Source organism: Propithecus coquereli, unplaced genomic scaffold, assembly GCF_000956105.1.
Source record: "Propithecus coquereli isolate 6110/MARCELLA unplaced genomic scaffold, Pcoq_1.0 Scaffold170, whole genome shotgun sequence".
Lineage (NCBI taxonomy): Eukaryota > Metazoa > Chordata > Mammalia > Primates > Indriidae > Propithecus > Propithecus coquereli.
The window spans coordinates 3244597-3260500 of NW_012141636.1; the positions used below are offsets into that span (position 1 = coordinate 3244597).

At 37.9% G+C, this 15904-nt stretch overlaps 1 protein-coding gene across 11 annotated transcripts in view; it reads right to left on the bottom strand.

Moving 5' to 3' along the window:
- The window catches only part of SYTL2 (synaptotagmin-like 2), a 57487-nt gene that overhangs the window by 19689 nt on the left and 21894 nt on the right, over window positions 1-15904 (bottom strand). For 4 of the 11 annotated variants that reach the window (XM_012641842.1, XM_012641839.1, XM_012641844.1 and 1 more), the window contains exons 6-10: window positions 14697-15503; window positions 11510-11581; window positions 4763-4864; window positions 2677-2730; window positions 1403-1450 (exon numbers count right to left, since the gene is read on the bottom strand). In XM_012641842.1, the coding sequence (XP_012497296.1) occupies window positions 1403-1450; window positions 2677-2730; window positions 4763-4864; window positions 11510-11581; window positions 14697-15503 (1083 nt within the window). Of the gene's footprint in view, window positions 1-1402; window positions 1451-2676; window positions 3243-4762; window positions 4865-7675; window positions 11582-14696; window positions 15504-15904 lie in introns of those variants that run through there. The other 7 variants (XM_012641840.1, XM_012641841.1, XM_012641849.1 and 4 more) reach the window with 5 other exon arrangements.

The window sequence follows — 15904 nt, forward strand, 5'->3', positions numbered from 1 at the left end:
AGCCCATTTGCCTTGACCAATAACTAAGCCAATTAGGAGGTCATGAATGAAGATACAGATTATATAGACACGTATGTCTATGTATGTTTTGCTTTCACTCCTCAGGATAAATTTTGAAGAAAATATAGCAAGATAAAATAAGATGCCCAGACTTAAGTATATACCAGTTCAAAAGCAACTAGAAAAGCCTCTAACACCCCTCAGTGGCAGAAGTCTTGTTTTCTCTGCAGTAGACAGCACATACTCTCAAGGGCCATAGCCTGGACTGTCTTCTTTTCTAGGTAGTTCTTAAGAATTTGTCAAGTCATGTACCAAAGCTCAAGCACCTTCCCTGCTAGCAGGAAGACCTCATGAACAAAGTTTCAGATTTCATTTTACATGTCACCGACTTGTAGCATCATCAGCACGTTTTTTCTCTATCTAATGGCTCCTTCATTTAGCTGTTTCCCTAAGGCCTATTAGCACATCCAAAGACTAATGGGAAATTATTATTACAAATATTGTGGACCTGAGGGTAGGCATATATAACATTATCTTCATAGCTCTAGTGCCTAGGTTTATGAAATCAAGTGAAACCAGGAAGCTAAACCTAAGAAATCACTCACACACACACACATTCCTGCATGCTTTGCTAGGCCCCATAAGCACCTCTTTAATCCATTATTTGTCCTTAAGATACTAGTCACAGCTAAGTAGCACAATCTTAAGACTGAACAGAAAAGAGTAAATAAACATTATCTTTGCTTGGCAATGGATATGAATTAGTTGATGGACATTAGTTACCACAAGTGTACATTTACTTCTTAGATTCAAATGTTCACTTGTCTTAGACTTTAGACATGAATATTTACTATTCGAGTCCAGTTTGGAATCTCAGAGTTTAAACCCCGGACTTAATAAAATTTGCTTTTATGGAAATGTCAAGAAGCATATAGAACCATATACATACTGTCAAAGTACAGTTCTTTCTTAGGTTCAAATAAGTTATAAATTGCTTCATATCTACAGTTTTGTATAGAGGCCACAAGAGATCTAATACTTAAGACCATACTGTAACAAATGAAATCAGAAGGTGCCAACTTGATTTTAAGCAAAGACTTAAAAAGCAGAGAAACTGACAAAAGTACAATACTCAGCAGTAACATTTATATATTAAATATATGTTATATATATATAACATATAACTCTCTTGCAGTGAAACCATAAATTATTCTTTCAATACAGATAATAGTAAAATGTTTTTAATAAAACCCTTATCATAATGAAATAGTTTTGCAGGCTGCAGGAGTTTAGTAGCAATAATAAATGCTGTATTATTAATGGGGTTAGTTTATTTCAGTATATTTAACAAACACTATGCAGAGAACATTTAGTCATTTGTGAGAAAGATCCTGCTACTCACTTCCTGGTACGCATTCATTTGTATTTGGTTCCTGATCTGCTTTTTGATCTAATCCAGGAGGGCAACATTGAGAATAAATACCATTTTAACAGAAGGATTAAAGAGACATAAAAGTAAAGCTCAAATGTCAGTTTCACAACTGAAAGAGCAGGTTTTCAGCTTGCTTTCATCCATTCCCCAATGTGAGTCTTCATTACCCTCTTTAAGGTCTCCTATTCAACTAAAAATCTAAGATCCAACAAAGGAGGTATGTGGCATCTTTCGTTTAATTCACTAAACCACAGCATGGAAAATGGGAAGGAGCACTGGACTAGGAGTAATGAAGCTGAGATTCTATTCCCTGTCCTCCCACTAACAGACTAGCTACAGAATCTTAGAAAAGTCGTCTAATTTCTCTGAGCTTCTATCTGCAAAATGAAGATGAAAATCTCTGCCCCATCAACTTCGATGAGGTCACTGTAAATATAAAATGAGAAAGACAAAACCATTACATAAAAGAATGACCTTCGAGGACCTCTGTTGCTGCATTTATATAGAAAAGCTGAGTACGTATTTTTATTATAGAGAAGGTAATTCAGCAAAAAAAAGAATCCAGCATACAAATATAAATTATACATTTGCATAAATTCATAAATGAACTATAAAAATCACACTCATTTCCATTCCTCCCCCTACCAAGGAACTATTATCATGTTCATTTTATCACTGAACCAAATAATACCTGATCCATTGACAAGCTTCTAGATCTTCTGACTCCATTATATTCAGAAACAATCTTACCCTCAGTCTATACTTAGTTATTTACATAAGCAGAGGCAGGGTTCTCTGCCCTTGTTCTGGGGCCCTTTCCTTTGAACTTAAGGCTGTACCAGTTGTGCCCAGAGAGATCTAAATAATGTTGAGACTTGAGAATCAAACACAGGAAAATAACTTAACCCAGGAACCCACTCCACTCACTCACAATGAGTTCTGCAAGTCAGAGCAGCAAAAATCAGCTCATACCCATGAATACAATTTCCTATTTATAGAAACACTTGCTTCCTAAGGATCTCTGATGAGATCCTCACAATAGTATCGCCAGCAGAAGCCTTAAGAATACAAACGGTATTAAATGCACCACTTCAAAATCGTTTTATAACAACTTAGGCACTATTCAGCACATATAGTGGCAAATGACGTTCTTTTATTTATCCAACAGCTGCGTCCCGGAGACTGCCCAAATCACCCCAGAACTTAATACACAGACAGACATGCAAATACATAAAGATATTTACCATCTTCAGCACTACGTACTAATTCTTCTGGCAGATTATCTACTTTTGCTTGATCTGTTCAGGAGAAATTAACAAATGGTTAACATGGCTGACCCTTAGAGAGAAAAGAACAATGAGGTTGTCCCTGGAAGCCCCCGGAGTTGGAAGCAATTAGTCAAGATGCAGTGAGGGGTGCAACCAAGATGTCTTCCCCAAAATACTTTCTCTTTAGATTAGCTACTTGAGCCAGTGCCATAGCGAGAGCTCCCATTTCAGCCCCGATGCAGCTCACATCAGCACACTGCTGCACACTGACTCCCAAGGGTTGGAGGGTTAGCTCAGAGCAAGCAATCGGCCAGCAGCAGGAGAAAGCACAGGGCTGCAACAGCCTCTCTATTCTTCTGTAAAGGGTAAGATGCTAGCCATGACTAACACCTTCCCAAATCCATGGTCATTAACAAATATTTGTGTGTGTGCATCATCATTTGCGTATGCCTCTGGGAGGCTTGCTTGGGAAGTCAACTGAAGAGATGTAACTGGGGACCAGCTGCTAAGTGGAATCTTGGCAGGATACTGTGAGAGTGGGTATCGGTATTTAGAAAGGAGCGTGCAGGAATACCGGTCAGCTGATGGTGTTTTCTTTCTTTTTTTTTTTTTTAACCCTACACATTCCTGAGTACTTTAAAGCTGCACCATGGAAATAGCCCCATGCTTCACAGGCAAGAGGTTTGCTAAATTGAACAATTGTTGCTGAGGTTTTTTTTTTTCCCCCACGTCAGGGTCCATCACCAACGTAAGGAAGAATAATTGGGGCTGTTCAACAAAGGATTGGACTCTGGACTCAGTCTTCTCTAGAAGCACTCAGGCGGCTGTGGGGGTTGGCCACCTGTTGAGGAGGCTTTAGAGGGAATTCCTGCATTGCGGGGAGGCAGAAATGGGTGAATTTCAAGGTCCCTTCCAACTCTAAGATTCCAAGATCGTCAGGAGGGTTAAGACTGCATTCCAAATCGGTATTATTGTCTTCAGAGCCCTGGGAATTTCTGAATTTTAGAAACTGTTTGATGGAGTGGCTTTTTCTTTTCCTTCCTAAATTCTGACTTCTTAGTCTCAATTACAGACACGTGAAACACATTCTAAACATGACAATGGTCAATTATGATCAATCGAATGAGTTTGGCAGTGGTTAACTTTCACTTGATAATTTTTCTCATAACCATCTGCAATCCCAGGGATGTATCTTAGCTTAAAAACAGTAAGAACAAAACCCCTAGAAGTCATAGTTTCTAAATCCATTTGTCTGGCACACAAATCCCTTTATACATTATGCTTTCTGTTAGTGCTCAAGAAGTCCTTCACCAATTAAAGCAGCAGCCAGTGGGAATAATGTGCCTAAAGTCTTGCATGTTAGGTTGTCTTTGGGCTTATAATTCCAGTATCCAAAAGAAATGTGTGAATAGAAAACAAGGGATGAAAGAAAAAGGAAAGTCCTTAAATCCAGGGACTAATTCAACTCCATTACCAAGTGAAATTCATCAGACACCCAACACTGTCATATATAACATAGTCCCTTCATAAATGCTCTTGATAGTAGTCTGTTAATTTTGAGTCTTGGGTCTGCTGTGTGATGCTAAACAAGTTATTTCACCACTGTGAGCCACATTTTCCTCATCTATAAAATGGGGATAATAATAATTCATCTTTCACAGGATTGCTCATGCTGGTTAAATGAGATAATACGTGTAAAATTCTTAGCCACATTTTGGCAAGTAATACTCAATAAATGTTAGCTATAACTATGATGTTCACTAGTATTAGTAGTTACCATAATCCTTTAAAACTCACTGCACTTGAGTTTTAAACACTCACATTGGGATTCTTCAATTCAAGGAAATCTAGTGTTCTAGTAATCAAACTTCATGAATTATTTCAGAAGTTTCAGCCACTTTATGTTGAGCCTCTTCAGCACACTTCAGAAAGGTTATTCTCATCTATTAATCCCCACATTAGGGGTTTCAATGCACAATAGCATGCAGCGAGGCCACAGGAGAGCACGTATGCATTTTTAAACTTAGATGGGCATGAACAGTGGAGCAAGCTTTATTCTCACTTGATGAATCTGATGAAATGTCTTCTAGACTTTTGGAAGGCATTTTCCTAGCAGCACTCCTTTCCAAAGTTTTCAAAACAGCACTGGGTTCTTCTTCTGAACCTGTTATAAGACAAAACCGATGAACGCTGCACGATACAAAAAGAAAAAACCCTCTAACAAATGGACATTGAAATGGTAGGTTGAAAGGAGATATTATGCTATAAGCCTATTTTTATTTACTCTAAGAAGCACTTACTTCACAGAAAAATATTTCACCACTATTAATATGCCCTTTTAAAACTAATATTCATAAACATAAACAATATAGAAATAAGATTACCACATTAATAAAAATATGATCTCTTAGTTCTCTACATCTCTATTTTAGGCACATTTGTTTTGTGCCACATTTTGAATCTTCCCATTTAACATTCTAGCTTTTGAAGACAGCCATGAAATGATTTTAGAAGCATTAAAAAAAAAAAAACTCATTGAAAACCATAGAAGATGGGATTCAGATGTTTAACATATGTGTATAATTGGGTACACAGATGGGTGGGTTCTCCAGCTCAGTGGTTGTAGGCTTTCTGGGTTTCATGATCTAGTAAAATTTCCAATGAAATGCCAGGAAATAACATGAGAGAGTCAACTTTCTATTTTAGTAAGACATTTTAACGAGTGTATGTTGGGGGAGGTGTCCTATCATTTACTAATTCCTTTATTTTATAAAAGGAAAGGCATTTTAGAACCAAAAGAAAAAGGACATAACCTCAGAATAAGAACAGTTCTTGAACACATCTAACTTTACAAAAAAAAAAAAAAAACTCTAGACAGTCCTTAATTTTTCCATTTTGACAACCTCTTCATAGATCAACTCAGGCCTAAGTACTGACATTTATCACTGTTGCGTTCTCAGTGCTTAGAACAGGGGCCAGCAATGAGCAATTCAAAAATATTTGCTGAATCAATGAATGATTCAATTAATGAATCAATAAATATATTAATAAGAAACACTTCTCTAGATAATAATTTTCTGAAATGCATACCAGTTCTGCTCAATGTTAATATACATTCCACAGCAAATGGATTCTAAAATGAATTAGATTTGGGATGTTCTTTGTTCAAATTTAAAAGGTTTCTTACTGCAGACCTTGTCAAAGACTTTAATATGCTAATAATGAGCATAATCTCCCAGCATTTCCAAAAGTACCTGACCATGGAACCTCTTTCTGTTTTCTCCTAAAGGAGTAAATTGAGGTCTTGGTTGGTTAAAAGATCAGCCACAAGATGAATGTGGAGATCAATTAAGATCTCAGTGTTAGGTTGCTCCCCAAGATTATGGTACCCTTGTAGTTAGGTTCTTTTCCAACTCTACCCTATCCTCACTACAGTTTGTTGTAAAATATTAATTTATATTAAAGTATATAAAACCACAACTGAACCATTTTATACCTCTTAATAGTCTTATAATTTTAAAATATCTTCTTTGGGCTCTGTCTAGGTGATTATTTTTTATTTAAATATTTTTTTCTTTACAGAGGTAATCAAGTTAAATCTACATGCTTATTTAACATTATTTCTTTTTTAGATAGCTTTTTTATGTTCAATCAGTTATGCTGGTATACTATAAGCATGGCTGTTCACATTAGGTGATACTCCCTAAAGTAAGTGCAAATTTGCAAGCCCTTCTCCTCCTGTGGGTTGGTTTACCTTAGTAACTCATGGGGCAGTTTAGTAAGAGTCTACCACAGCAAGTTTTACGTGCTGGCTTTATTTTTGTATATGTCTGATTTCAGAGACTGGTGTTTCAATTTCCAATTTTTATCAGCCACATTTGTTAAAGAGTCTTCAAGCTGAGTATACAGGATTAAAGGTGGATTCTTTGGTCAGTGTTCGAGAAGAGACCCTACAGCTACTTACAGAGGAACCCAAACCTCTCAAGCAAGCCACTCAGAAAAGCTTATCTATTTTCATTGAGACTGAAGGGAGCTAGAAAATGACAAATTCTATTAAACTACAAGAAAGGTGACCAATACCAGTTGTGCAACTTTGGTTAAAATGTCCCAGCTAGAAAGCATCCTCTACCATTTCACCATTCTAACCAGGTAACATCTTATTCCTATTTGCTATGAGGTTTCTCTGCTAAAATGCCCATGTATTGATTGAATAGAAACTGAATCAAGTCCTGTGTTTTACAGGCTGGCTGAAACCAGTACCCCCAAGTCCACTGAGATGAATGTGGAGATCAATTAAGATCTTCATCAACTTAGCCAAGGCTGAAACCAAAGAAATGCAGCAGGCCAGGCAATGTCCTTAGGTGGAATCAGGTGAAGTTATCTGACCAAAGTCATACTCTAGAACAGGAAGATTCTGCAGATAATCAAAAATGAGAGGGAGAGAGTGGCAACAAAAACATCACAGCACAAGAATCTGAGAGAAGGAAATTTCCAGCCTTGTACTTTGTCCCCGGTATTTAGCTACCACTCCAGTACAATATTGCTCCTTAATGGGAAATTTGTGCCCATTTGTGGCACTTGCTTGTCACAAATCTTACTAGAGACTTCCGTGAGGACTGCCAATTAACAAAGAAATTACTTTCAGGAGAAAAACTGGCTTAAATGTTTTAAAGGTGCTTTCTAAACTCAAAAAGTTAATTTAAAAATATTTTTGAAACCTAAAAATTCTATAGGTAGATTAAGGAGAAGTCAGACTATGAAACAGCTTTGTAGTAAAGCTGTTTCTGTGGAACTCATTTGATTCAAGAATATAAATAAAATGTTTTTTATGAAGAAAGGTGCAGGAGAACTGAAGGAAGAAGAATTTAGCACCATTTGGGAATACTGAATTTATCTCAATTAAAATAATATCATCCTTTACTTTAGCATTCCATAAAGCACACTCATCATGAGTTAAAAATTTTAAAATGCTCACTGGAGGTATTTCTCCAGCTTTCCACGTTAGAACCAATGTTTCCATCTGAAAAATCAGAGTTAGAGAAAGGTTTTTCTTCCTCTTTCACTTGTCTCTTATATGGTGACGCCAGAATCAATTCAATTTTACTGGTTTTTGTAGGATTTTCTTTGTTCGTCAGGAGAGGAATGGGTTGCCTATTCCTAGACAAACCAATTGCTACAGGAGCCTCTTCGAAGCCAGGTTCCTGCAAAGCCCCTTGTCTCCCTGCAACCTCACTTTTCCTGTCCCTGTCCTCTGGGGGTTTTACAGTTTTGATGGTCTCTATGTCATGATCCACACAAAGTTGTGGGGTTCCAGAGATCTCAACCCTACTTTCAGAATCACAAAGATCTACTAATAAATCAGTCACAGCTTCATCTTCTCTCAATACTTTATTACATTGGTTGACTTGAGATTCCAAACCATTACTTTTAACTTTCATTTCAGAAGCTGCTGAGGCTGCCCAGTAAAAATGGGGCACTGCCCCCAAGAACCTGGCCTGCTCTGACTGTGAGGGCTCCTTCTCGGGAGTTTCTTCCTTCACTGACACCTGGAACTGATAAGGAGGAGCTTCAGATATTTCTTTAAGAAGTTTCTCAAAACCAATATCAAAAGCACTCTCAGTTATTGATGGAGCCTCAGCCTTTTCTACTGTTTCTTTTATTTCCTCAGGATGGAATTCATAAGCAGCTTTCCTGGGCTCCTCTGTACTACCTATTAACTTTGATAGGAAAAGAGTCCCTGTATCGCTTTCATATTTTGAGGGGGAGGTTTCAATTGTTTCCTTCCACAGTTTTTCTAAGCCAGCACTGAATTCGAGGAACTCCGATTTGGGTTGAGTAACTGTTGCCCTCACAATTTCTGCCACTTCCTGAGGTAGCTCTTTGCCATACTGCACAACAGTGAAACCAGATGAGCTAAGGGTCTGTTCTGATGGAGACATCTGGGCAGCTAAATAAGATCCAACTTCATGAGTTTTATCTGGAACTACATTGAAGGAATAAAAATCCTTCCTGTCTGGAACTATGGCGTCCATTGTAACCCATGGTGGGATCACTCCCAGAGGATTTTTGGGGCTACCTGCTGCCTGTACTTCTTCAGGAAATTCTGGTTTCACTTCTCCAGGACCGACTTCCCTCCCAGCTGGGTAACTCAACCATGCTTCTCTATGCAGCTTCTGTAATGCAGCATTTATATCATTCAATGCAGGTTTGGGTGGAAGAATAATTTTCTCTATAGTCTCTGAAATTTCCCTTTGAGAAGGCAGCACCCTATCCTGGGGAACAAGATGAGCATCCTGGGACAAAAACATATCTTGGGGAGAGTTGGCCACATCCCCAAAAGAACCCTTTCTGTAAAGATGAGAAGGCTGATCCAATGGGTGAGAATCTTCTGCAGCCACCTGAAGCAAGTTCTCCTTGTTTAGCTGGCACTCACCACTTTCAGCTTTCTGAGGGAGAGCTATATTTCCCAAAGTTGTATCTCCCTCTGGAGAAGTAGCTACAATCTCTCTCTGACAGGCTGAAGTGTTGTGACTCTGTTCTACCCCTTTTTCAAAAAATCTACCCTCCTCAGGCTTAGAGTTGGTTCTGGTGGTAATGGGTTCTAACTTGGATTGCAAGGGAGAGGGTGAAGTTCCAGTTGCTTCCTTCAGGTTAGCACTCAGAGTGTTCTGTTTGACCTTTGGAGGAGCTACTGTTCTGTCTACATGTTCATCGGTGGCCTTCTTGGGTCCTTTGGCTTCTTCCTCAGTATCAGCAAAATCTGTCTTTTGAGGCCATGTCCTATTTTCAGAAACACTTGGTTTGAGCATGAATTTTCCATGAACTTTTCCACCAAAAGGTTGAATTACTGGTGATGAAACTTCTGAAAGTAGCTTCTGTAAGCTGTCATTAAAAGTGTCTTTGTAGTCTTTAGACAAAACGTTCATTTTCACTATGGATTCTTGAATCTCTGGGTCTGAGTAACCCTTTTCTTCCTCAAACACTGGAGTAACAAGCCATTCCATATTCTTTTCCACATTTTCCGTTGATGACTCATTGCCTGGCAACTGATGAGTGGACTCTTTGGGTGGTCTCAATGGAAATGTGGTTTCATCTGGTAGCACCTGGAGCATGCACTTTGAGTTTAATTTCTCCATTTCCTCTCTTGCTGTAACTTTTTGTTGGCTTATAAGCGCCTCCACTTCATGGGTATTTTTTCCTGATAATTTAATGTCACTGAATTCTTTGTGTTTCTGGCTGTTAAAAGGCACGGAATTTTTTTGACTTGTTGTGGTAGTATTCTTCACACCACTATTCTTACTGTTTGGGTTAGCTTCTAAGTCCCAAAACTTTCTCAAATTCTCAAACTGAGAGTGATTATAGACCTGTTCTGCATTGGATCCATCCATTCTTTCTTTTAGGGACATAACTTTAAAGTTGGTATTTGATTCACCAGCTAAAGGTCTGTCTTTCTCCAAAGGAGCGTGTATTTCATTTCCGGCATTTGAGGGATGTTGCAATGCTGGTAAAATAATGTCTGTTCTAGAATTCACACTGTCTGCCACTGGCATTCTTTTTATAGGCTCATTTGTCTTATTCTGAAACAGAGACACTTTACTTGATTGGTCAGCTGAAGGAGGGCTTTTGGATGGACCTGATATTTGGGGCCTGGTCTCTTTAGGTTTATTTGAGGAATAAAAACTGGAGAGTGGGGGTGCTTGACCATCCTCATCTAGGACCACTCGTTTGGCAGTGACCCAATTATATTCACTCTGTCCTGTAGATAAGCTGTCTATGGCCATACTCTGTGACTTCACAGGCTGACATTCTTTAGCAGAAGGTTGTTCCAGGTTGTCTGAAGATGTGGGCTCTTTATGAGTTACCTTGGCAGCTTTCTCTCCTTCCCAAAAGGATATTCTCTCACTCACTCTTTTGTATTTCTCTCTTTGCACTTGGTTCTTGGGAACCTCACCAGCTTCTTGTTGCAGTTGGACCTCGGGCTTCTTCCAAGGAGATCCATTGTTGGCAACTCCAGGTGGTGACTCAATATTCTCTGGCTCTAAGGAAGCTTTCAGGATGTGAGTATTTCCTCCTTTGCTCTTTCTCTCTGCTTTCAGGCTGTCTTTCAAATTTGGTTCTTTGAAAATTGTTGAAGAGTCAAAATTCACTTCTGAGTCTCCTCTATTTTTTTCATGAACAAGAAGCTTGGGTTCTTCTTCACCAAAGCTGCCAATATTAGTGTTGCATGGAACTTGGTCTTCTGCTTCAGATACCTTGAGAACACTGAAGGAATGGTTATTGGCTGGAGGAGGTGCCCCATTTCCTAAGCTATTTGAATCTTGGCTATAGTCCATATTTTCGCTCCTTTGACTTGGGGTACCACAGCTTTCGAATGGTTGCAGTATACCAAGGCCTTCCTTTGGGGTGCCTTTTTGGGACAAGTTCATAGATTTGGATTTGATATCCACATCATTATCTTGGCCATTTCCAGAAAGCAGCATATCTCCTTCTACCTGAAATGTTGAGTCAGATCTCACTGGCTCCAGTTCAACTTTGGTGGATGATAGGGCCTTTGAGCCATTTTCTTTTAAACTGTTGTCATCTGTCACCAAGGCAATAGCAACCTGTGATTTTGAGTCTATTTTTTCTTCGGGCTCTATTCCTTGGGGAAGTTGGAGGGATGTCTTATTGTCATCTGAATGAGAACTTCGGTTAAACCAGTCTAGGACTTTAGATATGGAATCATCAGTTGTCTTCCTTATCTCAGTGGCATATGGACCAGATTGTGAGAATGTCTTAGCTTTTAGAGCCAGGAGAGGAGGGGGCTTACCTTGCTGATGGTCTCTAGAACTGCGACCTGGCACCTGAGATGGCTCAGGCTCAACACAATGAGACAGTTCACCTGCAATATAGAAATGCTTTGCTAAATAAGAAAAAAGCATGCATAAGGAACTATTATTCAATCATTCACATCATCTTTTCAAAAAGGCACTTTTTATCGGCACTGTTTATATCACTAGTTGTTTGTACCAGCATTTTTCAGGGGTTATAGTCGTATTAAGATGTCCTACCAAGGCTGCCCTATGACAGTAATGGAAAGTAAATGTAGTATGGGGTATAGACCTAACTGGGAAATTTCCTCAAAGTCCCTTATTTTAAAAATTCATGTGAATTTTGCATTCTGCTCCATGTTACATTTTAAATATTTTCTCCTACTCTCAAATCTTTGCATAAAACTGACACTCCAGGAAGGTACACCATACTGATTTTATGACTTCACCCATCCCCTGATAATGTCATGAACCCTTGATGGGGCTTATACCCAAGTTTGATGAGCACAGACTTAAGTGATTTCAGGAGTCAGAAAAACAACTTTCAAGTAAGACAAAACAAGTAATTCCATCCACAACATTTGAATGGGACAATGAGAATATTTGCATTCCTGGGCCTTACTCCTGATATACTAAACCAGAATCTCTGAAGATGGGACCTAGGAATCTTTACTAACAGCTATCCTAGTAATCATTTTGCACACTGAAGTTTTAAGAACCATGATCTCAACAGACCCTTCCACTATGCTCCATTTCCTTTCTACCATTTTTAAGTTACAAATTATTTCTATAAGCTAAATAAACTAAAATGAAGATTGATGGAGAATATGATCTCTACCTGTTCTCCAATTTAGATTTACCAATGGCTAGGAGGCTACAGAAGGATATTTGAGTTTTTTCTAAGCTATCAAGAAAGCAGCCTTAATCACAGTGCACACAGTACATTAATCACAGTGCACACAGTACATTTGTATCAGGGAACTCGGGCGTTTCCTTACGAATCATTAGGCATTTAGTTAAGACCCTTTAGTTAAAGCTCAGATGTTTTAGTATTTCTACTTTTCCTAAAATGCTATACATGTACAGGGATGGTCCTAAAAATTGTGTGAGCTAAATTTTTAGGAAGTTAGCCACATTTCAAATGCACTAGAGGACATTATAGTTAATAAATCTCTATCTTTAGTTTTAATCATCAACTCTGGCTAAGTGTGAAAACAACAGAGTTTGTACAATAATTGGCACCTAGTGGAAATTGGTTTCCTTTCTTAAGTACATATTGTACTACTAAATATATGTCAATAAGTATGACTTTCCTCTGAGAGAACTTTAAGAATTCTTAGTCTGTTTACAGACAATTTAATGGTGATGAAAAAAATGTTCGTGATAAACTGTTAGTGAAAAAGGAAGTCTGGGCAGTATAAATACGATTTTCAAATTATATTCATGCCTAAAAATTATTGGAACTCCAACTAAATGTTAGCTGTAGTTAATGCTGGGTGATGACATCACAGACAAGATTTTTAAAAATTCTGTGTGCATTTCTTCTTCTTGAATATTTTACAGTTAAAGTTACTGGTTTAAAAATAAGAACAGTTATTTTAAAAATTCAGTGCCAGGAATGGTTTGTTTCCTCTGAGGATTTTTTTCTCCAGTATGATAATGAGATATTGACTGTCCTGAAGTTCAGAGCTAAAGTCAAACCCTTCTGATTCACACACTTACTATTTTTTGGTCCTGGTTTTCTTTTTATGTTCCAGTATTACTTGTATATATTTTTGTGATGAGCAAAAAGGGGAAAAAGCAGGGCATTAACAAGTAAGCAATGTTTTATTTATAAGCACTCTGTGAGACCAGACAGGCTACCAGTCAATCAAAATGGGTTTAGCTGATGTTTTGCTCCCAAATTTAATGTTCAGTTGGGATTTAAAAATCAGAAAGCACAAATAAATAAATCCAAAATTACAAAGGTAGTCTGTGAGAAAACAAGTACAGTTTCGAAAACAAGAAAGGCTTACCAAATTTTTCTATCTATTATAATAAAGGGAAATATTATCAAAGAAATTTTTTGCCTTTTGAATAAACATCTAGGTAAACGTCATGCAATTATTTGTCAATGTTTGGTCAAACAATAATTTCCTTTAATATGGTTTCTATTATTTCTTAAGAAAACATTCGCTACTTTTTAATATTTTAAAAAAAAGTTGTCATGTTCAAATGATTTTAAGTGTCTTTTAAGAAATGGATTGACCAGAAAATGGAAAAAGCTGCAGGGCTGAGCAAAAGTGACTCAGAGTTAACCTAATACTGACTAATAAGGGAGAAGGAGAGCAGGAGAGTCAGAAGCTTGACTGTTGCTATTGTAAATTTTCCTAACTGTAAAGAAATTATCATAGAGTTGGATGCAGATTTATTGAAAATGAGACAGAGTATACAGCATAATTTTTCCCATTGCTTCTGTTTTTTAAAATCTAAGAAATTATGATTATGAGGCATTATGATTACTTCACAATCATAAAGGTATCAGAAAGTAGTTGGAGGCATTCCCTGCGAGTGGTGAGACCTTCAAGACAAGGCTAGTTAGCAGGAAAAAGCAGTGATTCATTGCCTCTCAATTCACACCACTTAAAGGAAGAAGTTCCTTAGGAGCTTTTAAAGTTTGAAAACAAATGGCTGGAGGCCCTGGGCAGGCCAAAGTCTGAGGCTTTTTCATAATAAGTACTAAAGTCTAGTTCGCATCCTTTGAAGCTAAGAAAGTGAAGGTTCTCTTGAGATAACAAGAGAAATCAAAGTTTGGTAAAATGGTAATTAATAAATTCGCATTAGATGAGTAGTAATATATTTACTCTGTACAAAGATATTAGCATTTCTTTAATTTTTACCCTCTCTATATATACCTTGATTTAACTAAAAAACATTGCCATTTGTTTAAATAATATGGGGGTTTTTTGGTTTGTTTGTTTGTTTTTTAGGGTAAACCATGCTGGGCCAGAAACTGTGCTATCCTGTTTCTTTTCCTTATCGATGATCAAGGAAAACCTCCAAACTTATTAAGAGGTTTAAACATTTCCTGAATTCTAGCTAGAATGCCTAAAAGGCAACAAAATAGGCTTCTACAGGGCTGGCTGGTCTGGTCATTCCACGAACACTGGGTCAGTTTTTATAACCTGGTAGTGACAACTTTCTTACCAGCAGAACTTTTGGGCAATTCTGATTCAAGCCTTGTTAATTCTGATGATTTATCTTTGTGTGCACTGATGGTGGGTGAATTCTCAATGGACTGTGGTCTTGCAGTTGCAACTTCTGAATGAGAATGGAGCCCATTAATTGGAAAAGAACCTGAAGTCATTGGCTGATGCGCTTCATTTTTTGATACATTTGGGCTTGAGGCTGACTGATGAAAAGGCAAAGGTTTTCTGTACTGGGAAGACTTAGGATCATTCTGAAACTCATCTATGTCCCCTGCATCTTCTGTTCCATTCTTCGACCTATCAGATTCTAAAACACTAAATTCTCCCACTTCCCGGCCATGGACTAGCCCAGGACTCTGTGGAAGTTCATGCCTCACTGCAGAGAATCTCACATGCTTTAACTGCTCCAGTGAGTTTGAGGAAGAGTCATCTTCTAAAGAATGCTCCTTTTCAGAAATTCTCTCATGGATGGTTAGGCCAGGTGACACAATTTTGCTTTTGGGTTCCAAGTTGTGATTAAAACGAAGAAGAGTTTCCGAGTCTGTGCTACTGGAAATGGAGTTGCGCTTGAGGATCCCTCTGGGAGCCCCTCTTGTGCTCAGGGAGTCTGTCCTTTGTCTAGGAAAAGACTGGCTATCCCCTTGGTTTAAATCATTTGATTTATAGATCATTTTCCTGACTTTGGGGATTGGAGCCTTGATTTGAGATCCATTTGAAGGGCCTGGCAAAGTCTGCTTTGACTTCTCTAATGTTTGGCTTGAAATATCTAGGATAGGTGACTTTCCTTTTGACTCTGACAATTCACCTGAAAATTAAAACACATTAGGTGATATATATATATATATATATATACACATATATCATATGAAGAATAATGCTGCAACTTAAAATACATAACCTATAGTTATAAACATAACCTATAGTTAGTAAAAGTATTGAAATATTAAGGACAGTAAAGGAGGTAGCGTAAGTGCACACCTAATGTGAAAAGTCTTTAAAAATTCATGCCTTGTGTTCTCACCCATATGTGAGGGGCTAAATATTAAAACAATTGATCTCATGGAGACAGAGAGTAGAATGATGGTTACCCAAGGCTGGGAAGGGTAGTAGGGAGCAGGGATAAATTGGGGATGGTTAGTGAGTACAAAAATATAGTTAGATAGTTAGATAGAATGAACAATATTTGATAGTACAACAAAGTGACTA